Source organism: Antedon bifida, chromosome 1 (assembly GCF_963402885.1).
Source record: "Antedon bifida chromosome 1, ecAntBifi1.1, whole genome shotgun sequence".
In the NCBI taxonomy this organism is placed as follows: Eukaryota; Metazoa; Echinodermata; class Crinoidea; order Comatulida; family Antedonidae; genus Antedon; species Antedon bifida.
The window spans coordinates 11,490,461-11,508,859 of record NC_136226.1 but is presented as its reverse complement, the minus strand read 5'-3'; the positions used below and the strand labels follow the sequence as shown (position 1 = coordinate 11,508,859).

General features: G+C 33.3%; 1 protein-coding gene across 2 annotated transcripts; it reads left to right on the top strand.

Annotated features, from left to right (window-relative positions):
- The first annotated feature begins 433 nt into the window (after nt 1-433).
- LOC144841834 (uncharacterized) lies at nt 434-16,523 on the top strand. Of its 2 annotated transcripts, XM_078698092.1 has the most exons (12): nt 434-619; nt 1,151-1,232; nt 1,353-1,399; nt 1,531-1,698; nt 1,818-1,910; nt 2,165-2,198; nt 3,760-4,237; nt 5,364-5,401; nt 5,700-5,779; nt 6,451-6,600; nt 6,871-7,276; nt 14,248-16,523. In XM_078698092.1, exons 1-12 carry the CDS (start codon nt 488-490, stop codon nt 16,167-16,169), a joined length of 3,630 nt encoding a protein of 1,209 aa, XP_078554218.1. In that variant the 5' UTR covers nt 434-487; the 3' UTR covers nt 16,170-16,523. The 2 variants fall into 2 exon arrangements, with proteins under 2 accessions (XP_078554218.1, XP_078554227.1); XM_078698101.1 differs by lacking the exon at nt 6,451-6,600.
- Nucleotides 16,524-18,399: the final 1,876 nt, after the last annotated feature.

Here is an 18,399-nt window from a genome sequence, read left to right as displayed (position 1 = left end):
TAATCCATTTGTTTAATAAGTGAAATCATGAGTTGCCAACTCATTTTTCACCTTCGGCACGCATTAAATGCCAATTTTTAAAGGTTTTTCATATCGCCCTCTATGGTTTGATGTAGTATTATAGTGCCCTCTATAGTTTCATAAACTTCCCAATATTAGAGGCGTTAAGACAACGTCCAAATTCTATTTTTTATTTACATATTATTTCTTCTCCTTCCTTATTTTTAATTATTTTATTTTAATAAAAAATATTACTGTATTTTAATTAATTTAATGTAATTTAGTAGGCCCATGGAACTATGGTAGGCCCTACTTAAAATTGAGTTGACGAACTTAATCGATGCTCGTTTGTTTTAAAATGTGATGATTGACATCCGGGATACTGTTGACGATACGATCACGTGACACGACATTAATTTTCCTCTTCTTTCGAGATCGCGCGTGGTATTTCGTACCTTTCGGTCCGTCGTCGTTTTTCACTGGAAAAATGTCTGTTGAGAACACTCCAGATGGAAAGAAAATTTCTGAACTTAGAGTGGTAGATTTGAAATCAGAGCTTGAAAGAAGGGGACTAGAAAAAACTGGCGTCAAAGCAGTTTTGGTTGAGAGATTACAAAAGGTTAATAATTCTGTTGTTTTATACTTATTAATGGCGCGGCCTACCTATCTAGGGCCTAGTCTACGTCCTAGGCTAGCTAGGCCTAGCCTAGGTAGAGGCTAGCGGTGTAGAGCTAGTCTCGGTTTAGGTACAGGCCTAGGCCTACCCTTTAAGTGAAGTACGCCATTATATATAAGGCTTGCCTAGGCCTAGCTAGAGCCGAGTAGGCCCTACCTTTACTTGCTAATTTAATTAGCCTAATAGGTATTAGGCCTAGCATACTACTAGCCTGGAGCCTAGGCTAGGGAATAAATGATAATAAAATGGTCAATATGAATAATTATTAATATTTAATAATGACATTAACTTAACAACAATCAATATGACATAATATGTTATTTTTTATTATTAGGCCTAGCTGGAATGATGTAACTAAAACAGTAAATAAAGTTAAAATCAATATAGGCCTAAACAATATACATTTCTATGTTATGCCTAACTAGCTAGGCCAGGTTTTAATATTTTAAACATGCATTTGATATTCACTCACAGGCTGTAGAAGAAGAAGGTGGTGATCCTGATAAAATATTGATTGAAGTCTCAAGTAGTACACCAGCCAAGAAACCAGCAACAAGTCAGTAAAAACCAAATTTAATTTCCATCCTGACAAAATAATATATTGACATTGTATTATATATGAAAATATGTTTGTTTTTTTAATTAATATGATTATTTTATTGATGTTTTATTTCAGAGAAAAAAGAGCAAGACGGAGAAGAAAATGCAGACAACTCTTTAGAGGTAAACATACAACAAAATACAAAAGAATTTCCTAATAGTGTAGTATTTAAGTTTCATTATTAATCATCTACTGTAGTAAGAATACACAGTATACAAATAAACTTGAACTAAGATTCATTAATATATTACAGATGACTGATGAATTGGAAGAAGGGATGGAGACTGAAGATTCGGAGAAGCAACTAGAAGAGCATGGAATGCAGATTTTGGAGGAAGCTGGTGCAGATGATGATGGTGTAGAAAATCAGCTAGAGCTGTTAGATGAAGAAAAAATGGAGACGATTGATGATGTTATTGAGGTTTGATTTTTAACACATTCACTAATTTGTAGTACTTGTAGAATGAACATACACTTGACAACGATGTCTAACGATGATTACACATTATAATTACCATGCTGTCTCATGATATTTAATAGAGTGATTTGGTTGAAGTACTTGAAAGCATTGATGAAGACAATGAGGATGCGCTGAACGTGAACGCAGAGTATGACCAGCTTCTAACTGAAGACGTAAGTATAAAACACAATATCAATTCAACTTGTTCCGAATTTTACTCGGATATGAACAGTGCAAATGAAAAGTGTTGTCACGCGCACACGCTTGACCAAGGGGGACTCCAACAGCGTACTTCATCGCTTGCAATTGGACTTTTCTTCAACAAATGCTGTAATAACTTCTTTGAAACTCGCTTGGTTTAAGAATTTCATTATTAAATTTATACACAGAGTGAAAGGAATGTATTATTTTTTTGTTTCCATTTTAGGAAGTTGAAGGCGATGCTACTGAAGTTAATAAAGGTATAGTTACGAGTCAACGAGAGATACTAACAAATCATTATTTAAAAACAAACAATATTTACAACCAAAACAAAAGATCATTGATGGCCTATCACTTTACCAAAAAAAATGTTTAAGCTTTCTTCTCTATTGTGAAATTCCATGCATTTTAAAATGAATATATGCATGTTACATGCATTTATATTACTTATTATTTGGATTTAAAATTTGAATTTCGATTTTTAAAAAATACTGCTAACTAAGCCTTGTACAAGACCTGGCTTACAGAGCATGTGGATACGTTACATCCTGTAATTAGCTCTGTTGTTAATTAAACAAAAATTAATCCTAAATAATGCATGGAATTCCTATTAAGTGGTAATAACATTCTATTCTGAACTGAGTTACAACAATGGTTATGCTGAATTGATCAAATTTGATGTTCTGTGATGTCCAGAATGAAGTGTTCAACAGAATGTAAATCTAATGCATTCAAAACTACCAAAAACATTGATTGGCTCTTGGACTGCAACACAATAATGCTACTCAACTTATGTAGTGAGGGCAACAGCAATATGAAGTGGTTATGTTAACAGTGTTTTGGCTATTTGGATTGAGAAAATGATGAGACTTCTTTTGGTTATTTCTTTCATATAAACACATGATGGGTTATTTTGGGAAGTTATCTAACAGACCCCTTCATAGACACAGCCGTTGCCAATATATGAATACGTAGCTGTTATTGATTGCCAGGCATGGAGGTGTTGGACATGTAGCTGATATACCAGACATAGACTAGTGTTGAGTATGTATCTATCAATTTTCCAAGCATACAGTGGTGTTCAGTACATAGCTGACTTTGATATACCAGACATATGGTGGTGTTTAGTACATAGCGGACCTTGATCTACCAGGTGTACAGTGGTGTTGATCATGTAGCTGACATCGATATACCAGCCATACAGTGGTGTTGAGTATGTAGCTGACATTGATATACCAGCCATACAGTGGTGTTGAGTATGTAGCTGATATCGATATACCAGACATACAGTGGGGTTACACAGTGAAGACAACAAAAAATACAATTGCACTGTATTTCATTATTATTCTGTATAAACGTCAGAACTGCTAACAACTAAGTGTTGTTTTACTACGCATCCATTTTTAATTGACGAAATGTTTAATGGTCTTCAAGTGAATAATGCAACACTGTCCTCTGTGTCAAAACTTACAATAAGAATGTAACGATGCTGCCTTTCACTGGATAAAACATAAGACTTGCAAATCTGAAAGAATTTGAGCTGAGAGAAGAGAGCTCACATTTGACTGGCTTGAACTACTGATCTACCTTGCAGTGAGTACTGCTATAGATGTCTGATTTGTGGTCAACATCAATACTCTACAATATTATTTATTTATAAATTACCAAATAGACAAGAAAGCTTACACATTTTGTTACATTCAAATAGTTAATTCTCAAAATCATTCCTTTGGTAAGTATATAAAAAGTTAATTCTGTTTCTTTTTTTCATGTAAAAAATCTAACTGTGTTCTACTTACGTGTTTGCATTCAATGTTACAGCAAGTAGTGACCAAGACAAGAATACAAATTCTGCTGAGGATGTTGATAGTACATCCTTGTCCCAAATCCCAGAATCTACAGTTACAACTGACCCCCAAACCAACCAGAACGCCATTGAAAACGATGCCTCTACCACTCTGAAAGCTGAAGATAATGAGAGTTTGGTTGTGCATGTTGATGAACCTGCTCTACTGGAGCTTGATGCTGATCTAACCTCAACCCCTAAGAAGGGACCAGAAGAAGTTGCCAGTGGAGATCGTACAGAATCTAGAGATGAGCGTAGCGGTACACCTACTAAAGATGAGGGGATTGATAAAGCAAATGCTGATGCGACCAGTACAAAAACTGCTGAGTCTAAAGGTAGTTCGAAAGACGCCGGTAAAGATGAGAAAAAAGATGAGAAGTCGACTAGCAAGGATGCTGCAGGTGACAGAAAACCTGCATCAGGTACAACTACTGGTGGTTCACGCAGTAAAAGGTTTGTGATGTCAATTGTATTAGGCACTGAATGGCAGGCTTCTTGTGAACTGTCTTTAAAGAAATAGTACAGTACTGTATTAGTTAATTAAGGAAATAATATTTAAGTACTGTACATTTTTAATAGTGACTAGTTTGCCCAGAGTAATGAGTAATTGTAGTGCAGCGACAGCGATTTCATAGATCCACTTTTGCATAGTTAGTACCCAGATAAATCGGTCCACTTGTTGTATTATGAAAGCAGTATCCTAATTTATCTATTATGATGGTCTGAAGTGTGCTTAAGTTGATCACGCATCTCTTGGTGTACTGATGTGAGTTGGTACTGATGAAGACACTAGGAAGTTGCTTGGGGCATGAAGGTATCGTGTCATGTTCCCGTGGGCAATCTGATCTGAGGTGATGCTGTACCGATCTTTGCCATAAGAAATTTGATGCCGCCTACAGTATATCCACAGGAATGGTTTCTGTAGAGCAATGATCTACATTTCTAATCGAAAGAGGTTAATTTATATCGTCTGTGATTTGGAGAATTGTTAAAAATTGAATATCAAGTTGCATGTTCTTGTATACACATGCACACTTATCTTTGCAAGGGCTAAAGTTTACCAAAATGTTGCATGATAATTCTTTGACCAACATTATGCATATTATATATTATATACTTTAAAGCATGTTGAACCCAACAATACACAAATATTAATTAAGATTGCTAGTCCCACAAACAACAAAAATGGAGGATGGAATCCTAATTATGACTGAAGCTGAATTGCGTTCATCAAATAAAATTAGATGCGAAGGGACCATGTATACAGAAATCTACAGTATTCTTTAATTTTACTATTACAAATTCTGCATGCTGATATTGCATAAAATTTACTTCATAATTATGAGGGGTTGTTTTTTTTTTTTAAACAGTGAATTAGTTTGTTTATATATATATATTTTTGGTACCTCTTAGACTGACAGTACATTCTTTATTTCATTGGAGTATCAGTATTTAGCTTTAAGTAACATTACTACATGTACATTTAATAGATTTGTCAGTTTAGATAATATATAAGAGACTATATGTTGTTGTTTTCATTGAGTGAATTTGTAATATATTGTTTAATGTATATTTGCAGCTCTACTACAAACAAGACTCCATCTCGTGATGAAAAGGGTAATTTTTTTTTCCACCAACTTTGTAACTTTAAATGGAAAATCTGATATAATAGAACCCCAAATCTGCGTCTCGAGTATCATACATTTTACATAGATATTATTGCACAGGCTGTACCAAATTGAAAAATAGTAATATATGCAATACTAATATATGTGTTCATATTGTGAATATAATAATGCTGCCTCGCTATACAAAATGGAAACATAATTTAGGATTGTGATATTCTTGCAAAAGATATTTGAGTTCTCTTATAGGTATATATTTCTTGTAATTTATTTTGTTTAACCTAATGTAGGTCGCAATCTGTGGGTAAGCAATTTATCTAAACTTACAAGAGCAGCTGATTTAAAATCGTCATTCAGCAAATACGGAAAGGTATATTGATACATAATTTTCTTACTAACTTTATGGAAAATCACTTGTTTCATTAGCAGGAAAATCCACTATCAACTGTTTATTTACTGCTAAAATTTATGTATCTAATATATGGGAAATAATGTTGTGCATATTACATCTTGTATATTATTATTTTATACTGTTTTGTTATATTACTGTATTCTGTCCTCCTTTGTTATAAAATATAATTTACTAATTGTTCAATTAAAACATAATACAGTATTTTCAAGCTTTCGGTTAGGCACTGAACATACCTAGTAAATAAAGTGTATATAGAAAATGATGAGTCAAGTTTATCAGGTTCTTATGATCTAATAATCAGATTTCCCCTTGTTTTATTATCTGTAATTATTCAGTGGATATATTGTAGATTACAGTTTTACAAATCTTATTAGTTTTTTATACAAAATTTAATGAAGCAATATCTTTGTTTTTTCCTGCGTGTGTGTATTGTTTAGCAACCCCATGTAAAAGTTGTATTGTTCCTTAAGTTAATTTCTGAGCAATCGTTATATTGCTATTATTTTGACCTTTATCATGAAGTTATTGATATTTAAATTAATACACTAATGTCTTAATGCATTAGAGACTGATTTACACAAATATTTATGGCCAATAGCATTAAATGAATGTTCACTTGTTATTAAAAGGTAATTGGAGCCAAGGTAGTGACAAATGCACGTAGCCCAGGGGCAGCTTGCTATGGGTTTGTTACAATGTCCACAGGGTCAGAGGCGGCTAAGGCAATTAATCACCTTCATAGGACAGAGCTTCATGGCAAACTCATACATGTAGAATGGGTATGTTGAGCATAACTAATTGTAGATATAATTCCCATTCATGTGTGGGAAAAAGATAAATGTATATCAAATCTGTTTTATTACTACCCAAATTTTAAATCGCTTTTCTATTTTCAAGGAATGTGCTCTACTATTTAAATAAAATTAATTAATATTTAGATTAACATTTATGAGATTTCAAGCTGTACATTACTGTGGTAATTTTAGTAAGTTAAAAGTAAGTAATATTAAAAACTGTAATGAAATAATAATACTTCTTATCATTCACAGGCCCGGAACGATCCTGCTCCTATTCCTAATTCATCATCCTCATCGTCCAGGAAAACAACACCTTCCACACCAAGACGAGACAGTCGGGAATCCAGTAGTCGCACGTCTGACACAAAAAGAGATTCAAAATCGACTGAAAAACCCAAAACATCTGAGAAAGCCAAAACTACTGAAAAGAAACCTGCTGAAAAATCTACCAAGGCAGCAGAAAAATCTACCAGTAGTAGCACAAGTAGTAGAGACAAGTCGTCAAAAGACAAACCAGCCACTAGCAAAGAAAAACCAGATGCTGCTAAAAAAGACGAGAAGACCAGCGAAAAGACTGACGATAAAAAGACAGATGATAAGAAGTCTGATGATAAGAAAGAAGCCAGTAAAAGTACGTCTAGCCCATCAAAGGCCACAGGTATGCATACTGTTGTAAAATTCATTGTTGCAATCAATATAAACAAAATTATACTATTAAATATTACAAACATTTAAGGTGTTTCAGCTGCTTGTACTCGATATTGTTCTTTGAAATCCTTAGTATTACACTTTAGGTTAAGGGGCATTCCACAGTATTTTTTTGTTACGGACGGGACATTTTTGAGAATATAACTAGACATATCTTAGAAATAAAAAAGAATACAAGATTCAAAGTAGAATAAATGTATACATATATGGCCAATGTTTATTATGAAAGTCAAAAAAAGAAAAAAGACTGTACAAAAAAAATTTTATTATGAAAATTGTGTCCGTCGCGGACAGGACGGCAAATGGACATGACTTTTGAGAAGGTTTACGTATTGTAATATTTCTCCTCATTTAAAAGAGATTTTAAAATTTGTTTTGTATTATTATGTTGCCAGATAGTTGTTTTAGATAACTGAATGTTAATTATAAAAATTGAACTGCAAATTTATTAATAAATATGATTTATATGTCGTTACGGACGGGACATTTCTAACGTCGCGGACAGGACAACTTTGTCCACGTTAAAAAATTGTATAATTTTGCTATTAAAAAAATTTTAAAATAAGTTTTTTACATCAGGGCAATTCCACGGTGACGGAATTACACATTTTCCATAATTTTACATTTTAATTCCTTGTATCTTTTTTAGTTTAACTCAGATTTCAAAACAAGTTTAATAGTTTAATAGCTAGTGATTCTACTAATTATTTCCACAAAAAAAAAATTAAAAAACCAACCATATTTTTTTATAATATCATAAAACATATATCGTGACGGAATTTCGCAGAAAAACCACCTCATTTTTACCCCTAAACATTTCATTAAAACTCTGTGAATTGTACTGGAAATTTTAAAAATTAATACATTCAATTTAGCCATTATTTAATGTAGTATTGAACATAAGTTTTTGTTTTTAAAAAAAAGTTTCAGTTTTTGATATATAGTAATAATTTGACACACGGTCCTGTGACGGAATTACAGTGACGGAATTACCTCTGAAATTGAAATCTGCAGACCATCTTTAAATTTATTTAATAAGGGTTTCTGAATAATTTTAAAGGCAAAACACAATATATTAAGAAAAAACAGTCTTACAAAATTGTTGCAGTGTTAAAAAAAAAACTTTATTTCATTTGAACTAATGGTTCTAAAAACAGATATTAATATCACAAAAATATGAACTTATTTTGTTTTAATATATGGATTATATTAGAGTATTTTGAATTAGAAATATTACTAAATATAATAATGAACACATACCAATATCTGATAAGAATAAAATTACATTTTCTATTGTGATATTTAGGTGAAATATGAATATGATTACGGAATTATACAGTTGAATTAATGTTATTTACATGTTTAAGTTAACAGTGACTATTGACCGTATTCCAAAAAACATTTTATCCCATAGTCTGTGGAAGTGGTTCTTTAAAGTGATACCTTTCTTTAGAGTCCATCAATGGTGCTGGGAGTACAGATACAATTTGATCTCTATTAATTATCCCATAAGTCCCAACCAAGTCTTTAACAACAAAAATCTTCCCTTCTTTATCAAACTTATATAAATGAATAATGTTAAGTTCTGGTTTGTCTTTAGGAATGTCATCAACTATTGCAACATAGTTAAAAATTTTCTTGCTTCTTTCTATGGTATATTTGATAAGAACAAAATCTCCTTTCTGTGCGTTTATAGGTTCATTTGTCGGTTCCTTTGTCGGTTCCTTTGTTACAGACATCGGTGCAGATGATGAGTCAGCTACTGATGTTGTGGCAACTTCATGGTCTTTGCTTGAATCAACTACTAAAGTGAACTCTTTCTTGTCTTTAGAAGAAGTATGTTGTGCATAGTTCACAGTATGGAGTCCTGTAGGGACTACATGATGAGTGCTGTGTGTACTTGGGAGTGATCTAACATTCTCCCAACGACTATCCATCTTTGCTCTATCTTTTTGAATGTCTTCAGCCGAAATGTAGACGACATTTACCCCCTTCACAGCTTCACTTGCAACTTTTGCGAAAGATTCAGCATCACTCACGAATCTGCCAAGTTTTATCTTTGAATGAACCATGCTCTTAATGACACCACCTATGCCATCTACCGCACCTTTTCCATGCGATGTTGCAAAGAAATTCCATGCACATGTGATTCCATAATCATCTTTAAAATAAGTTATATTTTCAAACAAATATTTTTGTTTGAACTGGCTGGCAGCCCCGTCACTGTAGAAATTGATATGCTGCAAACTTGGTAATTTCAGCTTCAAGTCCTGTATTATAAAGTCCAAGTATTTCGCAACTTCATATTTCCCATGATTGAGTTCATTGCTTACAATTGCATATGAATACACTTTATCTCCAGCATGAACACAGCAGGTGAAGATGGTAACCTGGCTATGATTCCAGTGCCCGCTTTGTATTTCATTTTGATGAATGATGGAAAAGTTTTCAGCAAAATCAATCTGCACAACAGCCATTTCAGTTGAAGAACTCTTCTTGTGCGCTTCAAATGCTGCACTCTGTAGTCGTTTCACAAATGTATGAATCAGAAAGGCAGGAACTTGTTCCCGAAGGAGATCAACACATTCTAACAGTGTTCCATGTTGTTGAACCTTTTCCATGTGGCCTTCGACAGAAATCCACTGATGCCATACGATAGACTTGTCATTCATGTTTGGGAAACAGAAAAGGTCATTGAATTTGGATGAACAGCCATCACAGCTCTGCAGCATGCAAGCTTTATTTTCTTGGTCACATGTTATTGATCCAATAAAATTGCGAAATTCTGTGCTAACGTGCTCACACTTTGTTGCAGTTTTCACGACTTGCAAAAGAAGCTTCACATTTTCATGATATTTGCAAACACATAACGTATGTGGGAAATCCTTTGATAGGTTTACAAAAGCTGGTCTTAGAGAACAGAACTTAGACAGTCCAATAGGTTTATCTGGATGACTTAATAGATATAGAGAATGACATTCTCTGAGCGACATCAGTAAAAATCTTTTTGGCACATGTCTTTTCTCACCATCTGTCTTTATAACCATAACATCTTTGCGATTTGGACTCTGCCAAGATATGTCGTCTTTGCAGAAATATGCTTCAACAGTTTCCTTAACTTCCTTGCCAATACCCTGACAGCCAGTATTAATGGGCGTAGTAAGCTCAACATTGCAAAATTCTCTTGATAAAACTTGTACAACTTTAAACCGGAAGTCCTTACGAGGAGTCCCAGGCAGATTTCTTTTAGCATGCTTCACTGCTTTTCCAAGACTTTGCGCAGAATATTTGGCTCCGTCTTGTTCTTCCATGGCTCTTTTTTTAGCTCTGTGGCGTCTTGTATTTTCTCGCTGGGAACATTTCAATTTCTGCAAACTTCTAGGTGTAAGAGCCTCTCTTTTTGATTGCTTTCTCTGTCGATCTTTCTGTTTGTAGTCATCATGTTTTCCATTTTCCTTTAGACGCTCTCTATACCTCCTGGATCTTTCTTTAGATGATAACGGCATGACTGGTTAAGTTTCTATTGATTGCTTTTCCGATAATTGGTTGATAAATGAAAACAATATTACTTCAATTGCCTAGATATACCTATAGGTAAGAAGTCAGGTGTCACCCACATTATTTGTCACCCAATAGAAACAATGCAAATAAGGTAGGCGTTGTCATGAATAGCCAATAGAAATTTTAAAAGAATTGTTTATTCCGTACTAATGGGAGTTGTTCTTTCTGTACAATGGGAATTATTCTGAGAGTGCAAGTGAGTCACATGAATTAGTTTTAATTATGAGAAAAGTCTGGAAGTTATGTAATAACTTATTCTGTACATTGGACATTGTTCGCATTTAATTAATGGCAGGTGTGGTAAATAACAAAATAACTTATTACAGTTCCTAGGCCTGAGAAAAAAATCGAACAAAAGAAGCCATAGATCCATACTAATAAACAACCACATAAACTTTGTACAAATTTTGCTGGTAGCTGTGTTCATGCTGAGAAAAAGTTGCTTAAAAAATGTTTTTGCATCAATACTATGTTAAATAATAGTGTTGTGGAATTACGTAATTCCGCAACCAATGATTTGTGACGGAATTTCAGTTTTAAAACTTCAATAACTTAAGAAATAAAAAAAATTAAAAACAATAATTATCATAATATAATGTCTATACTCTTGCTTGATTTGCATTAGTCTTGATTTTTTTCAGAAGTTATTATTTTATTAGAAATCCTAAAAAAAACCACTTTTTTGTGTCGGAATTACAAAAAATGATACATTATTATTGGGCCAAAATTAATTAATGTAAAATCAGAAATTAATTTATTTTTTTTGTCTTGTGTCTAAAATGTAATGTACTAAACTGAAATAACATGGATTTTAACTTTTTACACCACTCTGATTATTTATTACTGAAGCTAAAAAAGGTCATACATTTCTCATTTTCATTACATTTTTAGGTATCAATTTTTGAATCAAATTTTCCATATCATATCAAGGCGCTAATTTTTTTTTTTTCATATAACCTAATTCTCTATAAAATAATCTTTAATTTGATACCAAATATAGTTTGATTGGTTTAATTTGAAAAAATGGAAAAAAATCCTCTGCACTATGGAATTGCCCATCAATGTAATCTTTTAATTACAAATCAAAATATAATTCAACCTTTGAAACACTGTTTAAAAGTTTATGTCAAGTGAAAATATTAAAATTCATAAATATGAAATATTATTTATAAAATTAATTATTCAAAGAGTTATAACGAGAAGCAATATTGTAAAATGTTATCAAAATATTTATTTACACAAATATAAAAGTTATGCTTGCCATATTAAACAAGACTTCAAGATATTAACATATTTAAGGCGAATCTTTAAAAATTGGCGTTGGCGTTTGACGTCTGAATTTGTTAGTGGATCCAAGTTGCATCTGAAATTTTCTTCTGTCCTTGCTTGGATTTAATAACTGTAGGCCTACTTCTATTAAAATTCAATCTTAATTATTTAGTATCTGATTTATAAAAGGTTCTTGGTTGCAAATTCACCAAAGAATTAAATCTACAAAGCGATGACCGCACCCAATACTCCCATTCATACTGGTCATGTTGTTTTGGATTTAGGTATTGTTCTTTTGTGGATTGTTATTTTAAATACAGACCACAATGTTTTGTGATTAATAAACAAAAGTTAACACCTTCTACAGTACTTCTCAGCCTACAGTACAAAAACACTTTTTAATTCTTACAATATTGTCATCACATTCATAAAAAAAATGTCCCATCCGTAACATTCAATAAATTTTGATAGTAATGTTTTTTTTAAAAAAAAAATACAAGTTTCAAAAAACTTGTTTAAATCTATTGCAATTTAATATCCTTAGGAGTTGAAAATTAAGATTTAAAATTAGGAATTAAATAACAATTTTAAAGCCATTACAATAAACACAAGTGAGGAAAAAACCCCAATCGAAATGTCTCAGAAGTAACAATTATGCATTTTGAAATGCAAGTATGAAAATAATAAACAATTTTAATAAAATAATTTATTATGAATAATTGCAGCTTACTTTGAAAAAAAAGTAACTGCAGTATATTTATGGGCAAAAATATTAACAAGATGCATGGTTTTATTATGAAATAAAAAGGATTTAAATTATATGTCCCGTCCTTAACAAAAATGTCTGTCCCGTGCCTACGAAAAATGTCATCAATATATTTTTGAATATGATATTTTCACCAAAAGTTTCAAAATATTTGTTTATAATGTATTGCATATAGTTTTAAAAGGAGAAAACAAAATATTAAATTGTGGTATCAATACTTTTAACTGAAATGTAAAAAACACCATAAAACTACTATTAAAATGTCGCGGATGGGACAATTATGAATTTTGAAATGTATATATGAAATTTAATAAACAAAATATGTGTAATAAAATGCTTGAATATGTACAATAGGGACATAGAGTAACTATATCTGGCAAAAAAATGTTCAAAAGATGCATGGTTTGTGAAATAATTAGGATTTAAATGATACGTCCCGTCTGTAACAAAAATGTCCCGTCCGTAACAGTATATTTTTGAAATATGATATTTTCATCAAAATCTAAAATTTTCCAAAAATTTGTTTATAATATAATGAGATATAGTCCTCAGGAGGAGAAAATGAAATATCAAGATTTTGGCATCATTACTTTTAAAATAAATGTAAAAAAACCGCCTAAAACGTCGCGGACGGGACATTTATGAATTTGAAATGGATGTATGAAATTAATAAACAACAAAATTTTAATTAAATACTTGATTATGTATTATTGAGACATAAAGTAACTATATCTGTTGAAAAAACAGTAATAAGATGCATAGTTTATGAAATAAATAGGATTAAAAATGTCCCGTCCGTAACGCCAAATATGACTTTTTCATATTTAATATTCAATAACTTAAAAAATCAATATCAAAAAAATAAAAAAAATGTTATTTAATAAACTTCAACATGTCTACTTTGAGAAATGGCCAAGAGTTACATCAAAATCAGTAAATGAAATTTTTAAACCCACGGACCAAATACTGTGGAATGCCCCTTAAATAAGTTCATAATGTAGTAGTTTGGTTTCTGCTTGGTGTAGATTTACAAGTGTAGAATTGTTAGACATTAATATTTGTTGCTGGGATCATGTTACAATAAGTAACCTTTAATAACTGAAACCTAAATCAATGTAGATTGTGTAACCTTAATGTCAATTTAACATTCATAAATTGATGTTTTAAAATGTAAATTTTGATATTCTCTCCGTACATTATGCATGATTGTATTGCAATGTTATAGTTTAATAGAAAGAGACATTTGGTTATTTTAATTTAAAAACTAAACTTTGCTTCTTTTATCAGCTTAGTTATTTTGAAAATGTTCAATTTACTTTTTTTAGGTAAATCCGATGGGAAAAGTGAAAAAAAGGAAGGAAGCTCTTCTAAAAGTCCAGGGAATAAAAGGGATGCCAGTAAAGACAGAACAGGTGGAAAGTCATCAGTCAGTGCAGATAAAGGCGAAAAAGATAGGAAAGATTCAAAGGAGAAGAAGGATGTGCTGTCATTAGATAAAATTAAAGAACAGCGAGAGAGGGAACGTCAACGCCAGCGAGAACGTGAGATGAGGGAAAAAGAACGCCGTAGAATGCGTGACAGAGAAAATGCTTTGAGAAGAGAACGAGAAATTCTAAGAAGACAGCATAGAGAAGAAGAGATGAAGATTCAACGCGAGAGGCAGCAATTAGAACTTGAAAGGCAACGATTGGAAAGAGAAAAGTTGGAAAGAGATAGACTGGAACGTGAACGACTTAGGTTACAACAAGAGCGCATTAGAGAAGAACAGAGGTTAGAGCGTGAACGTGAAGAACAGCGTAGGTTAGAAATGCAAGTTAGACAAGAGCAGGAAAGAAGAGCCAATTTGAAAAGAACTCTCGACAGTCGAGCTCCTCCAGTCCGAGATGCTGATCCATACTGGCACGATAACAAAAGAAGTCGACCTGGTGGCTTAGACGACTTCAACAGACCGGATATGAATGATGGAAATATGTGGAATTCTTCCAGAGTTGGTGACAATTCTCACATGGAAAGACGTGTAGAGAGGTATGACAGACGAGGTAATGAGCAGATGAGGCGAGAAGATCTTCAGGTTACAAAGTTTACTGGTCAAGGAGTTGGTCGCTTTAGAGATGACCAAACAAGGCGTGATGATTCTAGACGTGATGACAATTTGAACAGAGATAACAGGAACAGACGTGAAGAGATCAACAGACGAACTGATCCAGTTCGCAGAGAAGCGAATGCTGCTAATAGACGTGAGGATTTCCGTGCTACTGACCAGTCTCGAAGGCGTGAAAATGCACATCCACGAAGAGAAACAAATACTACAGCCCCTAGAAGATCGCCAAGAGATGAACGACGAGTAGTTGCCGGAGGTAGAGAGCGTGATACTCAAAGAAGACAAACTGCTGCTACCACTGGCAGGGATTCTAGATATCCAACTGATAAGTCTCATACCAGTAGTACCGAAACTCGTGCCAGAACACATGAAAATAGGGAGAGACGAGAGCCACAGAGAAATGCACAAGAGAGAGATCGTAGTAATCAGACACACCATGCCAATGAACATCGTCGTGGTGCAGCAAGTCGTGAAGAAACAAGTGGACGTCCAAGCAATAGGACCGATACTGCCAGAGATGCTTCAACTAATGTTCGACCTGATTGGAAAGCAGAGCGTGCCAGTGGTCAAGTCAGAGAATCTGGTGGTCAAAGGTCAGATAGAAGAGTAACTGGAAATGAGAGACACGTAGAGCTACGGGAAAATGATAGGCGTGATTTCAACAGAGATCGTAATCAACAATACTCTGCAAGAATGGAATACGATCGTGCAAATAATCGCGATAGAAGTGGACGTGAAGATAATAATTCAGTTCATGCTATCGGTGGCTTACTAGGTCAGGGTCCACGACAGCCTGACAGTAATTGGCCGCAGAATAACCTTGATAACAACTTGATGAATAGAGCAGTTGAACGATGGCCAAATACAGGAGCTGGTTTGGTTGGTGGACCAATGAATCAAGGAAACATGTCACAATTGTCTGCACCAATTAATCAATCGTTGCAGACCCGGCCAAGTGGGGGGTACATGGGTGGTGGTGGGCCTAACATGCAACAACCTGGAAACATAGCTGGTGGCATGTATGGTGGTAATATGATGAATCCCATTCCATTAGCTACAGGCGGTAGTAATTTTGGTATTGATCGAAGTCGACCACATCAAGGTGATGTTGGTTTTGGTGGAGGACAGAGGGGACAAAGGTATTAATTTCTTAAAACGTTATGAGGCTTGTTGGAAATAATGTTTATAAAATTCTGCTTAGATCAATTAAATCAATAAATGTTTCAATATTCCCACCTTTTATAATCTGGTAATGAAAATCGCTGTATTGTATAAATTTTTGTTTTGTTTAACCAAGAAAGATATTGTGATTAGAAGAAAATTTGGACTACTAATATGTTGGCGTATAACTATAATTTTTTTTTATTACATAAAGTATAATATTAGATGTTGCCTTTGTAAGATTTTGTCTTGCCCAACTGTCATTGCTGGATTGTATTTTTAAAGATAATGCTCTTTTTTTGTTCTGCGATTTTGGTTTTAATAAATATTGGAACTGTACCAGTGACGTATTTGAATGGCATTATTTTTAAAATTTAAGTAAATTGACATGCAATGACGCAAATTTTTCGTACATACGTTACAATAATTTCAACCAGTTAAATCGGTTTTGTGACGCAGGTGTTTATGTAAAACCCGCAACAAACAAATCCAGGGGGCGAAAATAATTATGCAAATGATTTTAAAGAAGAAGGGCGTGACCGAATAGTTAAAGCACCTCAGATTCATGTGCGCTTCACTGGAAGAAAAACAGTCTGATCCAGCCCAATTGTCAGGTAGTTGTCATCGTATGCTCATATTATTGCCTGCCGCCATTTGTAATCAGGTACAGTACCTCGAATTTTTTGCCAACCACAATGTATGGTTGCAATCATTTTTTGTTTATCTTTCCCCCGATTTCGGTACTAGTTAAAAAATGTAGGCCTACAAATATCCGATCCGTTGTTGTGAAATTGTAATGAATAATAGCGGTTGTCGTCCGATCCTGTTTTTGTGAAATTATAATGGATGATAGGGGTTGTCGTCCGATCCGTTTTTGTGAAATTGTAATGGATGATAGGGGTTGTATTAGGAGACGATTGTTTGATAATTCCAAATCATGCCTTAATTTCATCTTTCATGTTTTGATTTGCATAGATTTACCCTAAAGAGCCATTACCATATCACTTTCGAATCTTAAACGGTCGTCTGCACGTCTAGATATAATAAAGAGACAATTCCGACAATCGCTTTCTCTACATCTTGAATACAGAGAGGGTTTTACTAAACTTTGGTACATGACAATATTCAAATATATTTATTAAATGCAGATCAACAGCATGTAAAGAAATTCGATATATGAATTTCATATGTCTAAATACCACGGCTGACGCATTTTAATCCCGATTTTAATTGATTTAGATTAGCTTAATTCAGTTAATTTTCTGAAAACGGTTATAGGAGACGGCAAAAACGAATATGAGTCCTGTAACCGTCAACGACGTATAAGCAACGACGCAGCTGTGGTAATTACAAATTCAACTGCAATATATGTTGTACAACCTTCCACGAACCAGTGCTGGGCTGGCTGGGTAACTCTTGTAGGACCACGTTTCACCAGCAGACATAATATAAATAGGCCCGAACCGAATGCAAATATTTAGTAAAATAATAATGTGTTTGTACATGCGCAGAACTGTAATGCGCTCTTCATTATGCATGATTAATTTATAAAGTTGTAAAATACGTTATCGTTAATTTCTGGTAGAGTTTGTAAATAAAGTACGAATAAATTTAACTTGTACGGGTTGAGATTACTGGACGAGACAGAACCTAGTAATTATTGTCCCGAATCTTTATTTTTCCAAAATCCGGTCGTTTGCTTCTCTTCCCTTATTGATGTATATGTTTGATTTTTATCTGTTATAATAACTACTGTTTTACAATTGGGCCTACAAATATAATCGATATCATAGTCTTGCCATCCCTCGAATGATATAGAAAATACGCGCAGTAGTTCGGCTCTCAATCCAAATTGAGAAAGTAAAATGTAGACTTCGTTATGCATAAGTAAATACCAATACTTTTAAATGATATGGAAATATGAGATCGTTCTAAATGTTTTACTACTTAAGATAAGTATCTTGCTAATGAGGTAGTTAGCGCACTATTCGTTTATTATTACCATTGAGCATTTCGGTTATCTTTATTATTATTTATGCCGTGAATCTACATGTTGTTATTATTCAATGATTGAAAACGATGTACATTATTGATATGCATTGTAACTTGATAATCCGTAGAAGGTTCGTATAAAGAAATGATGATCTTGATTAAATTTATTTTTATCGTTAGGTTTTACATAACAAGAATTCTCAGTATATTATGTTCCTTATTT

Coding starts and splice junctions, on each gene's coding strand:
- LOC144841834 (XM_078698092.1), top strand. CDS start 488: ATGTCTGTTGAGAACACTCCAGATGGAAAGAAAATTTCTGAACTTAGA. Junction 620..1,150: donor TGGTTGAGAGATTACAAAAG/GTTAATAATTCT, acceptor ATTCACTCACAG/GCTGTAGAAGAAGAAGGTGG. Junction 5,780..6,450: donor CATTCAGCAAATACGGAAAG/GTATATTGATAC, acceptor TGTTATTAAAAG/GTAATTGGAGCCAAGGTAGT.